The 27,319-nt window shown below is 39.1% G+C and overlaps 1 protein-coding gene across 1 annotated transcript in view; it reads right to left on the bottom strand.

Annotated features, from left to right (window-relative positions):
- The window catches only part of LOC136877715 (uncharacterized), a 491,916-nt gene extending 468,186 nt beyond the window's left edge, over nt 1–23,730 (bottom strand). The window contains exons 1-3 of the mRNA XM_068228715.1: nt 23,634–23,730; nt 19,860–20,068; nt 14,271–14,403 (exon numbers count right to left, since the gene is read on the bottom strand). Coding sequence (XP_068084816.1) covers nt 14,271–14,403; nt 19,860–20,068; nt 23,634–23,730 — 439 coding nt within the window. The remainder of the gene's footprint in view (nt 1–14,270; nt 14,404–19,859; nt 20,069–23,633) is intronic.
- Nucleotides 23,731–27,319: the final 3,589 nt, after the last annotated feature.

The following is a 27,319-nucleotide window of genomic DNA, read 5'->3' as shown; positions in this document are numbered from 1 at the left end:
ATTTGAGTATCGATGTGATATTGTTCGTGTCGCTGATGGAGGATATATTGAACATCTGTAATCTGAACTTGAAAGGTTCGTAAAAATGTGTGTAATGTTTCATATTCGTATGTCTTACAGTTTAATAAATATATGCATTCGAAATACGTATATTCTTTCTGAAACACCCTGTATATAAATGTTATTAACTCAATTCACATAGAGGAAGCAGTGTCAAAAGAGGATGATCTACATTAGTTTCTAAATAAATGTTGATATTATTGCTAGCATTTTGCATGAAGCTTCAACGTCGTGATTTTTCTATTCATTGTATGCACACGGGTTCAGTATTAAGCTCCATTATTCTCGTACATTTTTCTTTACTTCTAATCCCTCAACATAAAATGGAAGATAAATAGTGAAAACACCGAACTTTCTCTTATACGAGATGATGTTAGCCTGGAAACTTTCACAGAAATAAAAAATCACTCCTATGGTATGCAAAGTTCAGTGCAATATACTCTCCAAATAGCTAAGTTTTAAGGAATGGAATAGATCAGTTCTACTTTAGTTAAACTGAGTGAATTGGCTACGCGGTAATATTTGTAAAACTGTCAACTTGCGCGCAGGAGGTTGTTGGTTTGAGCCACAATGACGGCAATCTTCTAGATACCTTCTTATACACGGCAAATGTTGGGTCTTGACTTCTACCTTAATTAAAGGGAGCTACAACAATGAAATCGAATTTTTATTTTATTTTATTTTATTTTATTTTATTTTATTTTATTTTATTTTATTTTATTTTATTTTTATTTCACGCACAGGAAAGTTTACAAGTTTCTGTTTAAACTGGGGCATAATTGATTACAATAACACATCAAAAAAGGTCTTTATGCTTACTAGGTCATAGTTAAACGGACTCCATTTTCACGTGCTTCTCTTGAAATCTCTGAATTTCGAAGAAACAAGAAGGAACGAAATAGAAAGTTGTTGTTTCTACTAATTTGTAGAAACAGCTTAATTCCCTACGTTGTTAGTATTACCAAAAAAAAAATATCTGTCTACAATGAGATACGTGGTTTGTAATTCAGTGTTTCATTATATGAGTACACAAAATTGAAACATTTTTATTATCCCAAGGCTTTAAAACTACGAAAAGTGACCACCCAATCAAAATGGTAGCAATAATTTTGTCATTACCGTAATTAGGCGCTCTTAAGCATTACTTTTCCTTTTCAAAAAGCCATTTGAATTAAAATTAAATGAACTATAAGATTCAAGTCAGAAATATAATTTCATTCTGGTTCTATACAATGACATAAATTTGGTACTTTTATCTTTAAGTATGTCCTCAGCTATCGAGTACAGACATTTCATGTGACGGCATCTAGTAACCTGGGTGTCAATTTCGACGTTCCATTTTACTCTACCAGATGGCAGAGTAAACCGAATCTCTGCCGGGCAACCTAAGCGCCCCCCCCCCATGGCACTACAGCCCTTGAAGGGCCTTGGCCAACCAAGCCCGAAGGCCTACAGATTACGAGGTGTCGTATGTTCAGCACGACGATTCCTCTCGGCCGTTGGTCTTGGCTTTCTAGACCGGGGCCGCTATCTCACAGTCAGATAGCTCCTCAATTCTAATCACGTAAGCTGAGTGCACCTCGAACCAGCCCTCAGATCCAGGTAAAAATCCCTGACCTGGCCGGGAATCGAACCCGGGGCCTCCGAGTAAGAGGCAGGCACGCTACCCCTACACCACGTGGGGAACCTAAGGCTGAGTTTTAATTGATTTCGTTGGGTTAACATCAAATGTATCATCAGAGATCGTTTATAGTACATGCCGATATCGTACGATTTGGAATGTTGAATTGAAACTACTTTCGCCTTCAAAAATCCAACTACCTCTGCCGGGTGTACCCATGATTTTGGGATCCGGAGGACGACACTCTACTACTGGTCCATAGAGGAAGCTTAGTTGAACTTAGACGAGATAGGACATTATTCATCCCATATGACCACGGCTGTCTTCATCAAATGTTCCATTGCAGAGCTGGTTGTCCAATGGCAGAGACAGGTAGGCAAGAGATCTGGTGGTATGACAGGATCTGCGAGTGTCCTGCAGTGAAATGCGAACGACACAAAGACTTTGACAACATAGTTCGCAGCTCGGGGAAACTCGAGTACAACTTTAAACGCTAAATTGCAGGTGCCTGTTTCAAATGGTGGGAAGGAGCTCGTGTTATACAGTGCATATGGTACAAATAATGCCTGTCAGACTGAAAATAGATGGTGGATGCCATGAGACCAGCCTTCACCTATGATAACGAGATCTGGGCCAAGACGCAGAGTTCAAGTTCAACAATTCAGCCGACCGAAGTGAAGATATGGGGCATTACTAGGGATGACAGAGTACAGTGTGTAATGAGTACGCACGAGGCAGCCCAGGTATACACGACGTTGGCGATAGCCTTCAAGAGAGTGATTTAGTTATGTACGAAGGGGACCCTCGGATCACGTCTATCTATCTATCTATCTATCTATCTGTCTATCTGTCTATCTATCTATCTATCTACCTATCTATTTATCTATATAATTTGTCCTGACTGAAAGAATCATCATTGCCGGGCCAAAACTGCTGGACATAAAGAAATAAAATTTTGGGGATACATTCATATTAACATGTAGGTGCTCGCTAAGACAGGATTTTTGGATATTCCGTCGCTAAGGGGGTGAAAAGGTGCTGACATTTTAAAATGAGTGTATCTATATCTCAAAACTTTAAAAGTTTACGTATTTAAAAATTGGTATTTAGAACTTTAAAACTAAGGAAACACTTATTTTTTGTCTTCGGAAAATTCCAATAGGAGGGGTGAAAAAGGGTTAAAAAGGGGTTGAATACCTTTAATGAGGATACTTAGATTTCAGAAACTGAAGATATTACAGCCCTGAAAATTGGTATTTGGGATCTCCTTAAAAAAAATAAACATGTATTTTTAGTTTTTGGAAAATCCAATTAATGGGAGGGTGAAAAGGGGGATGAATTTTTAAAATGAGTGTATCTATATCTCAAGACTTTGAAAGTTTACAGATATAAAAGTTGGTATTAAGAATCTCTTTTAAAACTACAGAAACAGGAATTGTTTGTTTACGGAAAATCCCAATGGGAAGGGTGAAAAAGGGTGAAAAATGGTTTGAATGCTTTTAATGAGGAAACTTATATACCACAAACAGAAGATATTACAGACCTGAATATTAGTATTTGGGATCTCCTTTCAAAATAAGAAACACGTGAAAAATAGTTTTATCTCCATTAAAAATAAAGAAACATTAATTTTTGAAAAAATCACTTGGGTGGAGGGGCAAAAGTGACTGAAAATGGGGTTGAATTCTTGTAATTGATATCCCAAAAGATGAAGATGTTACAGACGTGAAATTTGGTATTTGGAATCTCCTTTAAAATAAAGGAATACTTATATTTTTTGTTTTCGGAAATCCACCTAAAGGGGGGAGGGAAATTGAAAAATTAATTGAATTAATTGTATGAGGATACTTACATCTAATGAAAACTAAAGATGTTACAGACGTGAAAATTGGTATTTAGGTCTCCTTTAAAAACAAAGATAAAATCGTTTTGGGGGAAGTCACCTTGGGGGCGGGGGTGAAAAGGAATCCTTTTATGAAAACTCATATCTCAAAAACTGAAGATGTTAGAGTCGTGATAATTGGTATTTAGAAGATCCTTTACTATTAAATAAACAAGTATTTTTTAACGATAAATTCACTCAAGAGGGGAGGGAGTGTGAAAGGAAGTGAAAATAGAGTGAATTCTTTTTATGGGGATACTTATATCTCAGAAATGAAAGTAACAGACGTGAACATTAGTATTCAGAATCTCCTTTAAACATAAGGAAACACGCCTTCCTTTTTAGGGGGGGGGGGTGTAAATCAACTTAACGGCGGTGGGGTGAAAAAAGGAGTTGAGCCCAATCGATTTTACTGTTCATAATGTACTTATTCTGATCATGTCTGTTAGGTCATCAGCCCAGAGGCTGGTTCGATCCTCAAATAGCACCACCAAAGGTTATGCGGTTATAAGGAAACCTAAAAACCAAAGGCAACACCAAAATGAGGCGTACTAGGCAGTGATCATTTTTAATCTTTCCTGGGTTCGTTTTCAAGAACCATCTCTTCCTTTGGAGAACATACAGTTAGATTACAGTAGATTCCCCTGGCACATAAATAAAAATTTAAACACATTTGAAATAAACGATAGGAATGATAATGACCGTGCAATTGTTCACCTCTATAATAAGGTCAATAATTCACTGAAGTATATCATTCGTACCGCCAGAAATTCCGCGCACATGCCTACGCGCGACAATGGTGCTGGTCAAATTGTAAGCAAACACAATGGCAGCAGATGTAATTTACCACCAAGTTGCGGTCTTGCATCTTGCTGTGGGGTCCAGAACATCAATAATAATAATAATAATAATAATAATAATAATAATAATAATAATAATAATAATAATGTTCTGGACCGTCGTCAAAATGTGCGGACCGCTCTGGAAACGGGTTCTGGCCGGGTAATGACTACGATTGCAGTCTGGCCGCGGGTTCCGTACCGCCAAGGCACCCAAGACTACTGTACACAACGCCAAATCTCCTCAAGGATTTGATCCATATTAAAAAACGCTTATAGGGAAAAATTGCAAAGATTTAGGAACCCAACTGACCGGATGAAAAACTTGAACTTAGCCCGGGAAGTGCGAAATAGATTGCTGGAAAGAAATATTTAAAAATTGGGAGGAACTTTGTCATAATCTCTTAGAAAACGAGTCAGATCACGAATTTTGGCGGATTCTCTCAGAAAACGAGTTAAATCGCGAATTTCTGCGGATAATATATAAAAAGTTAAGCATTCAATTATAAATTTCATTATAATACCGTGGCGAAGCACGGGTATCTTGCTATTCGGGAATAAGGCACTAGATATGTCGTACCTCCTCGGAGATACAAAGGCCACCCTAACCAGGTAGTTTTTGTAGCTAACAAGGACGTGCGGCAATTAAATCTCAGCAGGGATACGTCGTTGATACGGCGAAGTGGATAAGTATCAGAAAATCCGATCCCTCCACCATTTAGAATAAATGCTAGAGAGAGAAAGAGAGTGAATTAGTATGGCGACGAGGTAGAGTGAAGGGTCAAGTAAATTTAATCAATAGCAGTGGCACTTGGCATTGATATACATTACCCTCTTCTCTTGCAGGTCACTTTCTTACCCATCAAGCATTTGTCTGACGCCTTCGTTCTTCGAAGTGTCGGGCCCCTTTCATTTTGCGTGTTAACAGAGCATGCTTACTCAGTTGTACTTACCCTAAAATGAATAACTACATCTACCATTATGTTGTGAGAGATAAAAAACACAGGATGTTGCACATTCATGTCCATGGAGAAATCTCTTACTCGTATGATACGATTTACCAGCGACGTGGACATTCGTGCAGACGGTTTTACAATTCACACTGAAAACCATCACTAACTGTTGACACGTTTGCTACTTATCCACTCAAACTCTCATTATTGGTGGTCATTTGCCTTTTACCAACCTATCTTCCTTCGAGTAATATGTCGACACTTCAGGATTGTGCAAACCGATGTTTGATGCTCCGACCATTCAACGTGTTCTGTGCAAACACCTCACATGCACGATGTGCCACATTTTGTAATGAAATGTACAGTGTGATATCGAACAGTTAATCTGTGACATTTTTATGGAAATGTATTGGCCCATGTTTTTAAGTTAATAAGGCACAACATACCTCTTCCTTTTTCTCGATCACTAAATAAACTTTCGTAACTCCTAGCTGGATTATGTTATATCACCACGTCAAATGTGTGCAAGTTGTACAAAAATATGAATCTGACTCAGGTAAAATAACATGTCCATTAATGTTCCTCGCCGCATTCCGCATTCTCATTAATTTGTTTGCGCATTAGTAAATAACTTTAATTAAGTGCCTAGACTTCAATTAGACAATTTTTCTATGAATAAATACACTGACTGAGGAAATGTCATGGGTTAGCGGAGCACTGACGCGCAGGTGTGTTGTCTGCGCACCATACGCCCCGTGTGCCAGTGGCAGTTGTATAGGAGACCTTGTGAGGAGTGGCTGTGCATGTGACAGGTGTAACATGGAACGTCGTCGTGAGCTGACACCGTTTGAAAGGTGTAGGGTGGTCGGTGCCCGACGGATGGGAAGTACGATTTCGGAAGTGGTGCGGGAATTCGGCTTCACACGATTAACCGTGTCCAGGATGTATCGTGAATGGTTGAATGCGGGTGTCGCCGTGCACAACAGACGAACGACCGGCCGTCCAGCCACCCTCGATGACCGTGACCGGCGACATCTGAGACGGGTTGTCAGTAGTGACAGACGGGCAACCGTGCGATAACTCACGGCTCAGTTCAACACAGGCCGTGCTAGACACGTCTCCCAGTGGACAATCCGTAGGAACATGGGTTCTATGGGGTATGGGAGTCGGCGCCGCACACGGGTGCCACTGTTAACCCAACGTCATCGGGCACAACGACGCGCATTTGTCGCCAGTCACCAGGGATGGACACTGGAACAATGGCGTAACGTGATATGGTCGGACGAATCACGATTTCAACTGCACCATGCCGATGGGAGGCACCATGTTTGGCGCAGACCACATGAAGCGATGGATCCCGCCTGTTTCGAAGGTGTGGACCAGGGCGCTGGTGTCTCTGTTATGGTCTGGGGTGCACTTTCCTGGTATGGAATGGGCCCTCTAGTTGTCCCGGAAGAGACTTTGAATGGTAAGCGGTATGTTGAGCTGCTCGGAGACCATCTCCACCCATTTTTGGCCTTCCAGCGCCCAGACGGTTCTGCGGTGTTTCAACATGATAACGCGCCGCCACATCGCTCCCACGTCGCCCGGGAATGGTTCCAGGAACATGCAGTGGAGGTCCAACAACTGCTATGGCTACCCAGGAGCCCCAATATGAACCCTATCGAGCATATCTGGGATGTCCTGGAACGCAGGCTCCGTGCCTTGGATCCTGCAGCCACGAACAGACCAGCATTGGCGGCCGCTCTGCAAAACGATTTGATGTCAACTGCGTCCAGAGGACCACCAGGGACTTGTCGACTGACTTCCACGGCGTCTCAATGCAGTTCGCAGGGCCAGACCCCACACGCTATTAGGTGACTATCCCATGACATTTGCTAAGTCAGTGTATTATCAGAGAAATTTGTGTATCTATTATGAAACAAAATCACGTAAATCATATGGTTCTTTATTGGGGAATTATTTAGGGTTCACTACTGTTGTTTTTTACTTTTCAACACGAACAGTGATAATGTAAGTTAGAACTACTTATGTATACTTACTCATTTTTGACTTTCTAGTCACTCTGATAAAAAATCCTTCAGGCAACCAACTCAGTGTTGAAGACAACCTAGGGATATGACCTAGGAATTTTAGGCAAATAAATTCTAATAAGGTATGAGAATATCATCAATATTTATTCCTTAAAATTGCAATCCCGTGATTCAATGCATTATTTAAATTAATCACAACTACTAGTGATAATGTGAGTCAATGCAGAGTTTCACTTAAACCATTATAAGTACATTGTGTGTGGATGATTTTCAAAAAAAAATTACGAAAGTCCTGAGGGCATTGTATCAAGGAACACATTACAGAACGAATTATGCAAATAAGTGAAATTGATCAGGATTTAAATAAAGAAAGAAAACGAGTAAAGGAACAAGTGATTATAGACTGTTTCTCCGGAACTGCATTTAGGCCACACGTGATTTTCCAAATATGTTCTTAGTTTGATAGAGCTATCCAGGACTTACAATTTGAACCCCCTCCCATCTTACTTAGCCATTCAGCTTTCAGCACAATTGGGGAAATTGCTTAATTTTCTGTTTTTAGTAATGTGGGATCCCCTACTTTATCTGCTAATAAATGTTTTCAATATTAGAATACATGTCTTCTGCACTGAATGAGATAATAAACAAGTTGTATTCCATCAGATTTCTATTATAATTACTAACAAATTATACTTTGAAAATCACTAATTGGTATTCTTGCGTCAGCAGAAATAACTTTTAAACCTTCTCTGATACTCAATGGAACATTGTTCTTGCACTGAATATCGATGCACAGCCAACTCCGTAATAAATTACCTTCACTGTTCCTGTGGTCCATTTAGTGAATTCCTCTTACCCTCATTAGGCCTACTGAACTTCAGCGTGTTCACATCGAGAGAGACTACGACGGAAAAGACTTCTGTAGTTATCTTGTAGTAAAAACTTACAGATGACATGCCATAAATAATAAAAATGAATTTCAATTAGACAATCACATTACATGCCTCTCAAACGCGCCAAAGCCATCAATACTCCATCTTTCCCTACTTACTCTCATGAACACACTATTCCCTTGCTTTAGTTGAACGTTATTTACTTTCTGAGAAACCTCTCGAAAACTGTACTTGAAAGAATACTGGCACAACTTCCTCTCAACGATACACTATTCACTTGCTTTAGTTGAGTGTTATTTATTTTCCTAGAAACCTTTCGAAACCTGTGGCGATACTTCCTTTCAATGATACACTATTCGCTTGCTTTAGTTGAGTGTTATTTATCTTCCGAGAAACCTTTCGAGAAGTGAACTTGATAGAATGCTGAAGTTATTCATCGGTTCACTTGTAATAACCTATTTTCAATATTTTTAAAATACGCCTGTTACCGTATTATGACAAATATTTTGAAATAGGTAAATTTTCACAGTTATATTTTTTGATGCATTCTGCTTTATGGATACAGTAAGAACATTCCAGATATCCTGTCTTCAATATTGCTATGACTGAAAAATAAATGTTATAAATGCTGAATACTTAGTCAACCCAAAGACTGGTTAGAACATCAAGAGCTCTGCCATCAGCTGCCATAGAGGGCCTAGGCATCACTGAATAGGGGTACTGGGAAAATGATGCTTTCCTCACCGAACCAGAAGTCCCTATTAGAAATAAGGTTGGCAAGACAACTAAAATGCCCACACCAATCGACCCGATAAGCAACATTTTAAAATATTCATAGTAGGGACTAGCCTTTTAACAAATGGCTTTAATGAAATAGTATCAACCTATGCGCTGTCGAAGCCAAGGATTAGACTGAGGCAGATCACCGAAAATAGCATATTTGTTCTCTCCCGTACTAGAAGATATAGTGCACTGTAAACACTACGAATAGCCGTCAAAGACGTGTATAATAGTATGATAGTGCCATTGATCCATTAAATGTGAACTTGTTTCTATAATTTTCCTGGCTTAGTGTAGGCCTACATGTCGTCGTTACGCCTGCGAAAACCGCTATGTGATAATATTGTTTGAGAAATACTGGCCCGCGGTACATGTATCGTGAGAGCGACAAAATTCTTTGACATTATTTGCACATTATTGAACTTGAAATGACTAAACCTTACCGGTCAAAATTCTAAGCAGAAATAATTCACAAAGCGGTTTTCGCAGACGCAACAACGGTATATAATCCAGAAACCAAAGGTTTAATACTTGGTCTCATCTATCATTTTGCAGACATCATTAGAATTCTGTGTGTGAAATTTGACATGTTTTACTCATCAGATTGTACACGTTGCGGAACTATACTGGGCGATCTATTGTAGGGTTTTAGTTACATTATTAACACCGAATGTCTCATCATATATACTTTTTACCATTTGCTTTACGACACACTGACACAGACAGGTATTTTGGCGACGATGAAAGAGGAAAGGAATAAGAATGGGAAGGAGGCGGCCGAGGCCTTAATTAAGATAGGCCCCAACATTTGCGTAGTGTGAAAATGCGAAACAACGGAAAACTATATTCATGGATGCCGACAGTAGGATTCGAACCCACTATCAAGCCGCACAGCCACTTCCTCAGCATATGTGTCATCAGAGATGTTTCACATGTCGACATGCCGGTGGCAGTTCCGTAGACTGAAATTATTACTGCTGTAGCTCAATAGAACGTATGCCAAATTATATTTTTCTACATAAGGGTGTGTTTGAAGATTATGCATTTTATGAGTAAATCGATTCAGGTTTATATTTTAAAGAATTATTTAAGGAGTTATTCACAGTAAGTAGGAATGGCATGTCACGGTACATATTTCGAAGGAAACGTACAAATATACCAATGTTATACAAAAAAATCACCAAGTTAACATTCCGAAAGTGCACTTTCTAAACTACAATTTGATTAAACTTTTTTCTTTTTTGCTAGGGGCTTTACGTCGCACCGACACAGATAGGTCTTATGGCGACAATGGGATAGGAATGGCCTAGGAGTTGGAAGGAAGCGGCCGTGGCCTTAATTAAGGTACAGCCCCAGTATTTGCCTGGTGTGAAAATGGGAAACCACGGAAAACCATCTTCAGGGCTGCCGACAGTGGGATTCGAACCCCCTATCTCCCGGATGCAAGCTCACAGCCGCGCGCCTCAATGCGCACGGCCAACTCGCCCGGTAATTTGATTAAACTCACTGAAAGATTGGTACCACTGACATCAATGGTTTAAAGAAGGATTACTTTCATTTCACATCCTTCAATTCATTTCTACCAACAAATGATATACCAGAAGAACCTATGTTCTAAAGTATTCTGTAATTTGTTTTCCATTTAATCAATCGGTTCAGTATACACGTTATCACTGAAAACATAAAAAGAACTCATTATAGAAAGTTAGGAAAATAACATTACATTGGCTGTAATATCAAAGAAACCGCGTCATGAATATGGAAATAAATTTAAGGATAGAAAAATATTAGCAAGATGCATGTTGTAGTGGTAGCATGCGTACCATTTACGCGGTTTCAGAGTTCAATTCCCAACCAATACATGGATTTTAATTCTTAACTGGTAGCTAGATCAGGATTTACTCAGCCTTGTGACTACATTTGATAAACTGCAGAGTCGGTCACAAAATCGAAGTAATACGGCTAGTCACGTGACACTCCATTATCTGCAGCACTCACCTTGGCAGACCAGGACGCTCAAGGAGCTGTTGCACCAAGGTTTTATTAAGGAAAGCCCTAGCCAAATAGGCTGAAGACTGTTCTTCTCAAAATTTCCTGAAGTCAAAAATTAAACCTCAGGCTTGTGAGATGTAATTCCTTCTCCATCCTGTTTAGTGTAGTAGAGAGTTGGTCCCTAACTGAAGCACACAAAAACTATTTAAATAGTTTAAAATGTAAGCTAATAGGCGCATATTGTGCATACAATGGACTGAAAAAATTACTGCGGAAGTACTTGAGTATTTTAACGTAAAATGTGGAAACTACAAGAATCAGAATTTTAAATATTGTACCTATGTAATGTCACGCCCAGACAAATGCAGTGTCTTGCAGCCCAACATGTACGGCAAGACAGAATGCAAGTGAAGTCTTAAATGAAGACTTATCTCGTGGCTAAATAATCTGAAGGACTGACAAGGAAAAATTCACTTCGAACTGCTCAGAGTGGTGGCTGCTAAATAAATGATCGCCAGCGTTCTCTAAATGACACCAGAATAATATAACATCATATTATGTGGTGATTGACAGTTTCCTCGCTGAATAATGAATGTGTCCAACATAGGCTATCCCCATTTTCAAGAGGTATAAATCCATGAAACTTCATGTTAGAAGCATGTCACTAGTAGAATTACGCTGTACATTAAAATATATAACGTTGATTGAAGGTTATAGGCTTTCATACACATGTAGCTACTGTGCTTTGTATTACTCCTGGAATTATTGTCAAAGTATTAATATCTTGGAAGTTCATTTGTAAAACGGAAAGTGGACAGTGGACTGATAAGTGGTTTCTTAAACATAACCACAATTGTATGTAGCCCTAGTTCGTATGATTTCAGTCGATCTTTTAACGAAGCCTTCAAATTATTGTGTATCATGAATAGTTTGAGTGATAGATGGCAATAAGGACAATATCGACATGTGACTGTGTCGGCATAATAAAACATCCTATGGTCTTTGATTAACGTGTCTAGGCATTCTAATTTAACTCTGTATAGTCTGCCTCTAAAACAACAGCATAACCGCAGTGGCGAAGAAGGCAGTGTCGCAACTCAATCTCATTTGGTAAGGCCGTTCACTTTCTCAGTGTAGGTACGACTAATTCGCACACTCATCTCCTCTATCTTCCTTTGCGGTGCGGTTAAGTGGACTGCTAGCGCATCAGATAGCAAGAAAATAGATGATTTTGTGCTGGGGTGTTGGAGAGTAATGCTTCTTCAGAACTCAGATTAAAATGAATTGAAAACTGAGAATATGTTGTTATCTTTATTTCTACAACGAGAAACTACATTTCATTGGCAATGTTTCATGTGGAGGGGGATAGTCTGTGGTGGTGGTATTCGGCCAGCTACGTTGTAGAAAACCACGTGGGAGAAAGCCACTACGATGGCCTCAGAAAATCAAAAGTAGTTTTGGTTCTATATTTGTCACAGCATGCACAAAGACCCAGGAGAGAACAACGTGTGCAGAATCCTTAACAAAATATATCAAGGGAGATCAAGATCCTCAGTGATAAGAGAAATACCGCGAAAAACAGATTGCCAGTGTGTCAATTTCGACGACTCATATTACTCTACGAGATGGCAGAGAAATTGTACCACTTTTTGGAGATCCGTGGGTGAGGTTTAATTAGTATTGTCTGGTAAAAATCAAACGTGTCATAAGGGATCTTTTACATGCCGACGACATTCGAATTGGGATGACAAATGGACTTCGTTCTGCCCTTCAAAAATCCAAATACCTCCGCCAGTGTTCGACCCCTGATGTTCACATCCAGAGTCTGAAACTCTTCCACTGATACATAGAGGGAGCTTTGTTATAGGATGACATTGCACGGGGGCTATTATTTACATTTCAGGGACGTGAGAGTCGATTTGCAACGTCACTGACTTGTAACCAGGGTATTCGTGGCTAGAATCCAAGCCAATGAATGCGGGGTTTTGAAATGGAAGTTCTTGTCTCTATGCTTCATGTTTCGTATAAAGCTAGCCGTCAAATATCAAGAGGCACGCAAAACTACAAGATTGCTTGCTTCCTTGTTTCTCTTTCGTGATTGTTCAGGACACCAAAGGTTCTTAAACGCATTCTCCAACCAGTTGTTGGTGTTTTTAGAAGACTTTATCCTAATGGGAAACAACCCGCACGAAATCCCACAGTTATCGTTAACACCTTCCTTCATCATGTTATCACTTCAATGGGGTGACCAGCCTATTTTCCAGACATGATCCTCTTGGAAAATTCCTGCTATGCTTGTTCATGGATAGATTGCATAATCTACAAAACGTATGTAGATTTTCAGCAGGAAATTTTGTGTTGAAAATGCTATTAAAGTTTTTTCATAATCTAGAATTCCTTTCGAAGAATGAAAGTAAGACAATAATTATATAATAAGGAAGCCAGTATAACTTGATGATCTTGTGGTTGGTAGGTCAATATTTGTCGTTGATTTTATGAACATTGGTTCTTTCTATGCAATATTAAGGTTGTCAAAAATAATGCGAAAAACTGCAACCTGAGAATTCAACGATTTCATTTTGTAGGGGAATATTTTCAGTTTTGGTTAGCTGAGCAGGAATTAGTACAAATGCACAATACGTATATGAATCACGTCCAGTGTTGCATAATGAATTACATCGTTTGCTGTAAATTTGTTAGAATGCACAGTACAACACAGGTGATGGTGTAAATAACTGAAAATATAATTAAGTCTTCCTTTTAACGTTCCCCGGTAACTTAATGTCTTTCTCTCCTAGGTCCTTATTTTTTGTGTCATTGAGTGTATCTCTGACATTCTTTCTTTATTTGCTTATCCCCTATTTAAGGTAAACTGAATTCATTTCAAGCACTATATATAAAACTTGTTGTTTTCCGTTGTTAGAATTGAACAATTGCCTGAATAAATTGTTAACTGTACTGTAGCTAGCCTAAAAATCTATCATACTATTTCAATCTAGGAACGAGCACTGGATACCATGTACTACAAAAGAACCTTCAGAACTCATTAGAAACACACACACACATAATTTGTTTATATAGCTCTATGGAATACATCGAATCGATAGATTCTGAAAAGCTCCTAGGTGGAGACTTCAGATATTGAAAATTCTGTTCAGAGACTTACATGCCGTTATAAATCAGAGGAAGCCATACTACTCGTAAAAGTACAACTTACCTATGACAGTCATATTTCTGTTCATGTAGACAGTCTGGAAGTTAGGTGCCTCGGTGGACACTTCACAGCGATACATACCACTACTATTGAACGTCAGCTTGGTCAGTGTGACATTTTCCATATTGCAGCGAGCCTCCTGTAAAAGAGCACAATAATAATAAATGAAGACGAATAATCATGACAACGGAAATAAAGAAACAAAGAAGGAAATGAAATAACTACGAAACTTTGAAGGAAAGGAAGGAAAATAATTTTCATACCACCAGAGAATCTGGGCGTCACAGAAGGAAAAGAATCATGTTTATAGCGAGGGCCTAACGATGAGTGTTTGAAAGTATATCTGGATCGAGAAGGAAATTTTAATAGCATTTTTACCGAAATTTAAATTTTCTGTAAAAAATATAATACATCAAGATGTAGCAAGATTCACTTTAAATTTTGCAAAACAACTTCAAACACCTTACTATTCAGGATGCTTAACTGAAATGACCATATTTAACCCTTTATAGGGCAAAACCCTGGGGAACAAAATATATTAGTTACTTAATTAAATACCATGTCACTGGGGTCTACTGTTTAGGTTTTGACCAAACTCTGAGTCAATACATTGTTTGATTATGCGATATGGGGCGGTAAATATTTTTACCAGAGAGCATTTTGGATTTATTTTTCCCTCTGAGTGTGCACTGGTAAATGTATTTACCACTTTGCTTACATGACTACTTTCCATTGTGTTTTTCAAATAATAGGTGCAAAATGCAGATGGAAAGCATGGAACAATTAGTACATATAATTATAAATGTCACGCTGGCTCTGAAAATTGCACTAGAAACATGGGGTCATGGGGTCTGTGATGAAATTGAGGATAGCCTCTTCTGAGAGGCCTTTGTTCGTAAAAGACATTACTGGAACAATAACACAGATATAGAACTAAGGCAAATAGTTCTCCTTACAAACCATACGATTCAAAACAAGCCATCGTCTAAAATTAATTTCTAAGATCGTATAAGAATATATTACAAAATAGCATAAATATGCATTCAGGCAGGCAAATGCCTAGGGGAGCGAGGGGGATTTTGTGATATATCCCCCCAATATATGTCTGATTTGTCAATTCATCCCCTGTGGGAAGCCCTGAAGTCAGCCAGTACATAAGGCAGTCTATTCTTACATCCATAATTACCGTGAAAATGTATTTATTATTATTATTATTATTATTATTATTATTATTATTATTATTATTATCTATACACGCCCCTGAACTCATAGGAACTGAATACCATACAGATGGACTTAATTTATGTTTTTCCGAAATACACTTGAAGTGTTGTTTGGATATAAATACATTTTTCATAATTTTGGAAGCTAATGCATCTTGTGACTGATAAAACGTACATCCTTTACGTTACATTCTTGCTGCATGTTTTCATATTAGTGAATATAACATGTTGGCCAGAATATTGTAGGAAAGGGAATATGTAAAACACTAGAAGCACTGAAGTTTATTTTCTGATACTTGTATTACCAATTGCATTGAAAATAAGTACGTTATCAATATGCAAAACGAGCACACTATTTCGCTTTTCTTGGTACTTTATGTGTAGGTCAATGATAATTTGGATAAAATCTTTCAAAGTTAACCACAAAATATGCAACCTATGTTCACAAAATAATCAAAATATTAAAAAATATATATTGTTGCCTTATATAAATCAGGGAAGTCCAGTGTCTCGCTTAAAATGAGCTGTATTTTACGGTCAACACAATGCTATCCGAGTGTTCAAGTGGCGCTGTCTGGTAAACATATGTACCACTTCCCGAATTGGAACGACTCAAATAGCCGTGAAGCGCGAGTTTCGGAAAAAGTGGTAACTATTCTTACCAGAGAGCGTTACTAGACTAGAAAGCATACAGTTACGGCCACTTAGGGTGTTACCATCTGAACAGTTTCTATGGAAACCCAAGTGGTAAATATATTTACCAGCAACCTATAAAGGGTTAATATTTTAAAAAGTCTGTATATGGATGAGTGAGTTCTGGACGAAAAAGTAGAAAGTAGGTGTTCAATTTAAAATAATAAAATATGCATTTAAACATCACATAAGTGTATGTACTAACCTACAGAGTTCTTACTACTGTACAACCAATTTCGAAAAAAAATGATCATAACCTTCGGGCCGATGACTGCATGAAACAACTATCATCGTCATAAACAACATCTCATGATGATCTATATTATTAATAAAATTGTTTTTAGAACGCATAAACATGTGTTTAGGCAGCTGCAGACAGGAGGGCAAGTTCTGATCGTAATGATCGTATAATGGATTTGGTTAATATTTTATAAGAAAGTGCCTCAGTCTTCATCTGTAGTAACATAATGTGAGCACTAGCATGTATCATGATAGTTCCTGATGCTCGAGTTCTAATGACTTTTAGTATCCAATGGATAACTAAAAGGAATGAAAAATGTTATGAAAATAAAAGTGAATAAATATAAAACAAATTTTAAAGACAGTACATACGTATTTTATTTGGTTATGCCATGGTTTGTCTGTAACCTATAGGAACAACAAAACGTTCAGTACCGAGCAAGTTGGCTACACGGTTTGATTAACTCAGCAGTATTTTGAAGACAGTGGGTTCAAACCCCATTGTTGGCAGCCCTGATGATGGTTTCCCATGGTTTCCCATTTTCACACCATGTAAATGTTGGGTTAGACCTGGTCGCTTCCTTCCAATTCGTAGTCCCATCCTATCCCACTCTCGGGTACGGCGTTTCTACGACGACTTTATCTAAAACATCGCAAAAAATAGAAAAAATATCACGCAAATATATAACTTTACTCATTAGGTCTCAGCCTCCCAATATGCCGATTGTCGACTTCATCTTAATAACAGTTACGATTTATTTTTCCTTCTCTTTTGCTAGTGATTTAACGCCAAAAATAACATCAAAGGATTTCGGCGACGCGAGGATGGGAAATGACTGGGATTGGAAAGGTAGCGACCGTGAATTTAATTCAGGTATAGTCACAGTATTTGCCTGTTGTGCAAATAGGGAACCACGAAAAACCATCCTCAGGGCTGCTGACGGTGGATTTCGAATCCACCATCGTCCGAATGCAAGCTCACAACTACTGACCGAAACCACAGGACCAACTCGCTCGGTAACAGTTACTGTACATCTTGGTGATAGTATGTTCCGTCATGAAATGAATTGCATTATGATTCCGTATTGTCGATTATGTTATTTAAGTTAAAACAAAACTAGTATAACTGCTCCAGCTAGTCATGACATTCAAATTTATTCACAATTCAATATTAAAGAAACATCAGAGTAAAAATAACATTATATATTTCGGCCTTGTTAGACCATCTTCAGCTGCATAGAGATAGCATCAGCTTAGAATTAATTCATTGAAAATTACAAAATGAAAGTAAAATTTACATTCATATGGTATTCTTTAAGATCTAGAATGTTTGATTTTTTCATTTCTAATTAATTACTTTCTAGCTGTTAATATTTTACCTCAAACAAAATTTTAGGTGCAAAATACGTTTAAATTGTAAAATATCATTGTCATACATCACTTTAAACTGTTCATTGTCAGATCCTTTCAGACTTCATCACACTAAATTAAGCGACTCTCTCATCTAATGATGTTTTATCACGCATCTATTTTATTTTAAAGTACACTGAGTGGCCAAAATTTACGGGAGGGGTTATCCCATTAGATAACGTGCCGTGTATGACCCCTGAGCGTTGCAGCTGGCTGGGGCGTAGCTGAGCAGTCTGTTACAGACACCAGTGTCGTGAAGATGGCAACACGTCACGAGTTAACCGACTTTGAACGTGGGATGATCATCCGCGCACGGCGCATGGGTCATATCATTGCGGAGATTACAGGCGAAGTCGGGTTTTCGAGGTCAATAGTGTCGAGGGTCGATCTTCAATGTCGCATAGAGAATGTTACCACCCGCGTAAACCGACACACGGGAAGATCACATGTGTTTAACGAACGGGCATCACGTCATCTCCGCAGAACCATACTGGGCACTCGACCGGCTACTACGAGTCAGAGCACCGCCCAGTTGAATGCTGGGAGTCAAGAACCCATTTCTACCAGGACTATAAGGAGGCCACTGCAGAGCATAGGCTTCACCAGCTGACGACCAACTCGTGTCACATTGCTGACACCTCGACATAGAGCTCAACGACGTGCATGGGCCTGCGAACATTGACAATGGACCATGGAACAGTGCCGGCATGTGCTATCGTCCGATGAATCCTGGTTCTAATTGTATCGAGCTGATGGGCGCGTGAGTGTGTGGTGTATGCCCATGCAGCTATGGATCCTTCGTGTCAACAAGGTTGGGCCCAGGCGGGAGGTGGATAAGTTCTGGTCTGGGCGACGTTCTCATGGTCGCAATTAGGTTCCATTGTCCGGCTGTAGGGAGCGCTGACAGGTGAACGTTATGTGGACATTCATTCAGACCATCTGCATACCTTTCTAGCCCTAGAGTACCCTGATGGAGATGCCATATTTGAACAGGACAATGCGCCATGTCTCCGCTGTGTGTAGCACGCAGGTGTTTGGAGGAGCACTTCAGTGAAGTTACGTCCATGGATTGGCCTTCTAGATCCCCCGATCTTAATCCAATCGAGCATTTATGGGATGCAGTCGATGTTGATGTACGCTCCATGAACCCCTCACCAACTACACAAGACCAATTGTGGGTAGCAGTGCAAGATACGTGGGGCCGGATTCCTCCAGAACGATTCCAACACCTTGTAGAGTCGATGCCTCGCCGTATTGCTGCTACTTTGACGGATCGTGGAGGAGCGACTCGATATTAACATCACATTCAGTATCTTCCCATGACTGTTGGTCACTCAGTATAATACCGTAGGAATGTAAATTTTACTCTAATTTTGCAATTTTTAATATATTAATTCTAAGCTAATGTAATTTCTATACTGCTAAGTATGGACCAATGCGGGTGAAATATGTACTATTATTTATTTATTTTTGTTCCTATTTTGCTTTACGTCGCACCGACACAGATAGGTCTTATGGCGACGATGGGCTAGGATAGGCCTAGGAATGGGAAGGAAGCGGCCGTGGACTTAATTAAGGTACAGCCCCAGCATTTGCTTGGTGTGAAAATGGGAAACCAAGAAAAATCATATTCAGGGCTGCCGACAGTGTGATTCAAACCCACTATCTCCCGAATGCGACGTCGCAGCTGCGTGCCCTTAACCGCACGGCCAACTCACCCGGTGTACTATTATTTTAATCTTTTTTTTCAATCTTAAATTGTGAATTAATTTGAATATATTGACTACGTGGAACAATTATACTAGTTTTTTCAGCTCATGCACTGCGTTTTCTGTTAAGATGTGTGCTTGAAGGATGTTTCAGTGCACTGCTCTGATGAAATCAATATATTAAAGCAGTGCATGAAGCTGCAATAAAATGAAACGAAAAAACTCTGGGTGCTGTGATTGGCTGAAGTTCTTCACACTGTTATACGGGATTGGTAAGTAATTCATAGTCGTATAAATATTGGAAATTCCACACTTACATTGAGAAGAGTAACGCCACGTACAGGTAACGACTGACAGGGAGGGAAGTTGTCTGGCATGTATCTGTAGAACTCGAACTCGTCCTTGTACCACTTTACAGAATAGAGGCGCTCTCCGCCCAGATCGAACCGACAGCTCAAAATGACGTCGTCTCGAATATCCACTTGCCGCGGAACGACCAGCTCGCGCATTACCAGCTTCCGTGCCACTGAAACAGGAACAGAGAGGACACACATCACTGATCAATCTCAATAATATATAAGTCTGCATTATTACACATACAAATACACACACATCTTCATTGAAATGGCATATGGCTTTTAGTGCCGGGACTGTCCGAAGACATGTTCGGCTCTCCAGGTGCAGGCCTTTCAATTTGACTCCCGTAAGTGACCGGCGCTTCGTGATCAGGATGAAATGATGATGAAGACGACACATACACCAAGCCCCCGTGCCAGGGAAATTAACCAATGCTGTTTGAATTTCCCTCCCTGCCGGGAATTGAACCCGGGACCACTGTGACCAAAGGCCAGCACGCTAACCATTTAGCCACGGAGCCGGTCATATCTTCATTATAGAATGTTTTACCTTACAGCGTTCAGTATGCAAGTCTGCGAATTAAACAAGCAACTCCATAATCCTCTACTTCCCACTGGCACCGTCATCCCACTTTTTCCTACTCCTCTCATTTTTATAGCAATAAAAAGTGAGTCTAATAATAATAATAATAATAATAATAATAATAATAATAATAATAATAATAATAATAATAATAATAATAATAATAATTTGCCGGGATGAGTGGCTCAGACGGTTTAGGCGCTGGCTTTCTAACCCCAACTTGGCAGGTTCGATCCTGGTTCAGTCCGGTGGTATTTGAAGGTGCTCAAATACGACAGCCCCGTGTCGGTAGATTTACTGGCACGTAAAAGAACTCCTGCGGGACTAAATTCCGGCACCTCGGCGTCTCCGAAGACCTTAAAAAGCAGTTCGTGGAACGTAAAACGAATAAGATTAATAATAATAATAATAATAATAATAATAATAATAATAATAATAATGTATTTGGTTATAAATCCCACTACTTTTACAGTTTTCGGAGACGACAATGTGTTGAAATTTGATCCTGCAGTACGTGCCAGTAAAGCTACCGACACAACGCTGTCGTATATGAGCACCTTCAAATACCACCGGAATGAGTAAGGATCGAACCTGCGAAGTTGGGGACAGAAGGCCAGCGCCTCTACCGTCCGAGCCACTCAGCCCGGTAAAACTGACCCCGAGCATTGTTATGTTGGTCTCTAACTCCTCCTTTCAACCTCCATCGCCGAAACCATTATTTTCTATCCTCCTCCAAATTACATTCTGTAAGATTATTTATTTTCTATTTTTTATATAACATTTGTATTAATATAAATATAAACGTGCTTTCTTCCTATCCAGTGAGTTCGCTATGCCATCTGGGTTACGTAGGTGTAAGTTTGCGTTCACGAGGATGGTGGGTCCGATCCCCACCATCGGCAGCTCAGAAGATGGGTTCTCATGATTTTCCACTTTCACATCGCGCAAATTATATGGCTGTCGATTTCTTTCCAATACTATCCCTTTCCTATCATATCGTCGCCATAAGGTACGTTTGTGTCGGCGCGACATAAAACCAATACAAAAACATAAAAAGCTTCCATAACAGGCACACGGTTTCAATGTACCTTATGTCATGTATCACTGTTATTTTAATCAATCTTAATAGTTAGTTATCCAGACTGCAACGAGCCCTAGTTAGTTCAGATAGATTATATTTTATTGCATAATGAATGGATTGTTATAAAACATTTCATATATGTTACATTACTATTCAACATTATTTCATAAAGAAATATTCATATACGTATATATTGGTTCATTTGTTCACTAAATTGCTTTTTAAGTCTGAAACGTAAAGTTTCTCCGAAACACATTTGGTTTAGCTATTGTAAGATTTACTTTCTCTAAATGGAAATAACAAGTTAAAATCCTTTCCCGGAATGTGGAAATAATTGTACGACGAGGGAATAATAAAGGGAATAAAAGTGCCATTTTATCTTTAAGTACTCCTCATGTAGGTAAATAAATTTTATATACATTTTCTATATATTTTTCGCATTTATTCTCGAAGGGAGACCAGCCTTTGTTACAAATGACTGCGAAGTTCCTGAAACAGTGCACTAGTATAAGTTATTGTAGCAGGCTAGCTTAACTGTGATGAAGAAATGGTGGTATTAGCAGGAAATCATAGCGGTATTTATAGCATTAGAGTTGTAATATTTTATAGACATTCCAAAACTTTACGATATTCCCGGGTCTTGTTAAGGGCAGCACCCTAATCCTAATATAGCTTTAGGAATAGGTAAAAGTTTCTCTACAGGTTCCGTGTGTCAGGTACAATATTTTTCAAAGGAAGTTGTAGAGAACTTATGGCAGTCATCCAGATACTAAAACAAATATATGCACGCACAAACAGATACACACGCTAAGATAGTGACATAAGGCCGATATAGACCTTTTATACATCAAAATAATATTTACTCATTGAGTACGCTTTCATCTTTATTCACTAGCCTACTTCTACGATATAATAACTCCCTTCTTTTTAGAAATCATCGTTGCGCCTTTAAAAACCGATATGTGAAATATTTCATGTTAGAACTTTGGCCGGTAAGATTCTGTAATTTATGGTTGAATATTGTTCGAATATATTCAAAGAATTCTCGCACTTGATGTATGTGTGCTGCGGGTCAGTATTTCTGTCACAACGTTATAACATACCTGTTTTTCCAGGCGCAACGATGATACGTCCATACGCGCGACTTGCTACATTATAATTGTAGATCCACCTTTGACATCTATGAAAATGTATCCACCAGGACGAATGAAATATAATAATGGAACCCTTACCACTTACGTTGTTGTTTACAAATCCTACTCCAAATTGCAACGTTGGGCAAGATCAGATACGAAAGACATCCGGGTACAAATTCTAGGCATTGACGATGGATATGGTAAAGAATAAGATTAAAGTCATTAAGAACGTCAGATCTTTGTAAAACATACTTCCTAAAATGTAGTTTTATTACTGTGAGGCAATGTTGTATTAATATGAATTTGAACCAAACTGAGTGACATTCATTCGTTTCAGATTATCTGTATAAATCAATATTCATTATGCTGATAAATCTTGTCAAGTGTTCTCATATTTTGTGTATTCTTTTAATTTTGGGGGGGGGGGGTTTAACATTAAACATTTAATACCAAAAAGGAGAAAGTGATGTGCAAGTCATTGTTAAAAGAGACCATTGTGTTTTTGTTTAACTGAGATTGGTATATACATATATGCTTTCGCTGAAGTTACAGTTATTTACAAATATGTTTCCTTTATGTATTCAGTTAACTAAGATACAAGTAAAAAGGTTTTTCGTCTCTCAAAATATTGATTTCTTAACACCTCCCCCTTTTAACAATGACTAATTCAATTATTTTTACGACATAGCCCGTCTATTTCAATTGCTGCGAACTGAAGTTGTCGAGTACAATAAAAGATATGACAGTCAAAATGGTGAAGTACCGGCATGTGCTATCAATCTGTCTGTGATAATAAAGTGTTTAAGAGCGGGACTCGGGTGAGTGATGGACAGCTTTTTAAATGGCCGCGGTTAATTAAAGCTCCTAACGTTATTGACGTGATGTAAACAGGATTTTAATAATCTCTCTCTCCTGTACGGACGCTCATTAATTACCGATGAACGACAGGACTAATACATACACAGCCTTCACAGCCGTTGCACCTGATGCTTCTCCTGCACGATAGAACCACTCCACCTTCTCATACAACATAATATCCTTACCGAATTTTTAATTTGCTATTGAAAATTATAAATCAGTTCATTTCGAAGTCAGGATACCTCATCTGATCGGAAACGTTTCAGACATACTCATATTGTGTTTATTGTTTGAAATTCAAATCGGTTGCAAAGCCTTTATTAAACCATTAACGTGCGATTAAGGGGAGCATAAAACACTATATCGCCAATATTAAATTTTTAAAATTCTTTCCTATTTTCTCTGGAACCAGTCAAGGTAATATGATGAAAATTGTATAGCATGCACACGGTGGGCCATAAGTCAGGATCGGAATGTATTTCAAGTATATACACTACATTTATTGAGAAACTAAACACTTCCACTACGCAGGTTGCCCAGGATGACGAAGTATACTACATACGTTTATGACTGTATACATGATTTTTCAGTATGGATAATGAACCTTTCAAGGCTTTGAGGACCACATTTTTCGTCAAAAACTCTGATAGTTTGAATCTTGAGTGAAATTCTTCGAAGAACTTAGGAATTTTTCCTCTTGCACCGATCATGAGGCCTATAACCTCGATGTTATCCAGTCCGTATTCATGTCGGTAGAAGGGGATAGTTGATTCGTAGATGCTTTTCTTTTCCTCGTGTACTTCACTGGTCTGGTTAGCGTGCGATTCAAACCGAACCGTAGAATCAATAATACGTATATCCATTGTTGTTATTTTTGAAGGCTATCGTACGAACCCTGCGGGTACTGCCGTTCTCCGACAATCCATGGATCTCTTCGTGCACTGCGTAACCAGCGTCTCGCAATCACTGAGTGATGGAGCTTCGTATCCCATTGTGTCTAGTAAGTTGCAGGGTTTCACCGTAGGGACATGAGAAAGGGTTTCTATCTCGCTCCTGGAAATGTATTCGAGGTTGAGAGTAATGTTCATCCCTGGCTTAGTACGTCTACCTTCTGGTAGGGGTCTCTCAAATTACAACAATGCAGGCGATAATTGCTATGTGTCACTCCATGAAAATACAGCGTGTGGTCGTGTTCTGTTTTGCTTGTGGTTCTGGCGACTGCCACTAAGGTGATACTGCTGTAAACATTTATGTTACAATGGCGTATACAAGATGATTCACAATTTAGGAACGTCTTTGTCTTAGGGTATGGGTGCATGAAAAGGAAGGAGCGGGTGAGACATAAAATGAATTTAGGGAAGACATATTTAACCGCTTCAATAAAGAAGCCCCAGCGGAAGCTAATCTTCGTAAAATGGAAAGAAAGACCTTTGCAACTGGGTCTGTGTTAGATGCACCATGCAGTGGAAGACTCAAGAAATATGACAACGATAATGAAAGCCATCGAACGCTTAAATGCAAAATTGCTTCATTCACCAGCAAAATCGACAAGGAAGCGATAAGGGGATATGGGCACACCCAGAACCTCCATGCGTCGTTGGACGAAGAATGAAGGTTTTTATTTACAAGTTGCTTTACGTCGCACCGACACAGATAGGTCTTATGGCGAAGATGGGACAGGAAAGGGATAGGAGTGGGAAGGAATCAGCCGTGGCTCTAAATAAGGTACAGCCCTAGCATTTGCCTAGTGTGAAAATGGGAAACCACGGAAAACCATCTTCAGGACCGCCGAGAGTGGTGTTCGAACCCTACTATCTCCCGAATACTGGAAACTGGCCCCACTTAAGCGACTGAAGGTATCGAGTTCAATGGAATGTTACCTTCTTTTCAACCCGGCAGCATCAGTGAATTAAGTGATCACGATATGAATATGTGACGTGATTCGTGGGAACAGTTACTTGCAGCTTTTCCAACATTAGCGACACGCCGTAAGGTTACTATGACAGATGAATGTGTTGTGTATCTTAGATTCCGGTCTCGAAATGTTTATATCTTGGCGAAAGGCAACTTTCATTATTATGAGAAATTAAGCAACGCCCTCTTCATGTTATGCTATGGACCGGTGTTACTAGCGAACTCATCAACGAGGCGTATTCCTTCGATGGGTCTACGACAAGGGATTCATACCACCAGATGTTATCTCACTGGCTGTTACATGAACTCGACAATGTTGTTCTTCATTGTTTGTCATATCTCTACCAATGTAGATCTAGATTATCAGAATAATATTGTGAATAAGTGGAAAAAAATGTCAAAGATTTATCTGAAACAGTTTCTGAGAAGATGGGAATCTCTTGGAAGAAAAGGCAGTTGTTGTGGATCCGCATCAATAGTATACAAGTGCTTCCTTGCATTGTTATAACGTGGAATAACAAAGAGGAGGTAACGTCGTAGCAACAATACAGCCAACCTATAAAAAATTATTTCTGTTATAAATTCAGGACGAACCACACCTTCTACAGTAGGTGTGCTCAACTTAATTTGTGGGCGGACTGAATTGCAGATTCCTAATCGAAGCGCGGGCCACATTATTCTCTCCATACCACCTTCCATTCCTTCCCTAGCACACAACTACATCCACACACCTAGGTGTCCCCTTCTTCAATCACATACCAATTAACCAACCAACCTCTCAAATGGCTACTCGACTATAGAAACAACCTGACACACAATAAAGTACAAATTGAGAAACGTAAACAATACTCTGTAAATTTGGATAAATTTACCAATTAATAGGAGGTATGAACCTTCCTTTGAATTAACAGTGTTGACTTGTCTGGAGATAGACTTGACACACCCACCCTGAGAATGGAATGTAGGTGTTCATCACTGATCCGGGAACATAATTAGCTTTTTATAAACTTCATTTTCGAAAATGTTTGTTCCCAAATGTAAGTACTACCGAGCTCGTTAGCTGCAGTCGCTTAAGTGCGGCCAGTACCCAGTAATCGGGAGATAGTGGGTTCGAGCCCCACTGTCGGCAGCCCTGAATATGGTCTTCCGTGGTTTCCCATTTTCACACCAGGCAAATGCTGGGGCTGTACCTTAATTAATACCACGGGCGCTTCATTCCAATTCCTAGGCCTTTCCTATCCCATCGTCGTCAGAAGACCTATCTGTGTCGGTGCGAAGTAAAGCAAATAGCAAAAAGAATGTATGTTAAGTACTTGCACAGATACACAAGTGTTTTCTCACAAATGTCATTGCTAAGCGCCTTGTGAAAATTAATGAGATTTCCCTCCGCGAAATAGTCCCTTATTTGAGAACAACATTGAAGTTCAAGTAATTCGACCTGTAGCTGCACAGGTGCAGCACCGAGGTCAGCAGGAAGTGGATTTTCGAACAAACGAATTTTCTTCGCACTCACTTAAAGTTCCTTGAATTAGTTTTCAAACTCTTCCTTCGATACATCAATCAACCTAATTAACCGATCGTATGGCATTAAACTGTTTGTGTTCACTTCTTTGAAGCTCAGAAGAACAGGAAATGTGTTGGAAAACGCCCTCCTCTTCTTGTTGTCCAAATAATTTCAATTTTTTTTGGAACGCTAACAAGTAAATATACACTTTATTTAAAAGCACGCCTTTCCCGTTTGATCCCTCATTCAAAATAAAGTGTGGCGTTAAATTTGTGAATATTGCTAAATCCCACATAAAGTTTTTCTCCTCAAATTCTGCCATTTCTTTCTGTTTTATGGTCATAA

This window comes from Anabrus simplex, chromosome 7, assembly GCF_040414725.1.
Source record: "Anabrus simplex isolate iqAnaSimp1 chromosome 7, ASM4041472v1, whole genome shotgun sequence".
Classification (NCBI taxonomy): Eukaryota; Metazoa; Arthropoda; class Insecta; order Orthoptera; family Tettigoniidae; genus Anabrus; species Anabrus simplex.
The sequence above is the reverse complement of the archived record's forward strand: the minus strand, read 5'-3'. Positions and strand labels throughout refer to the sequence as shown.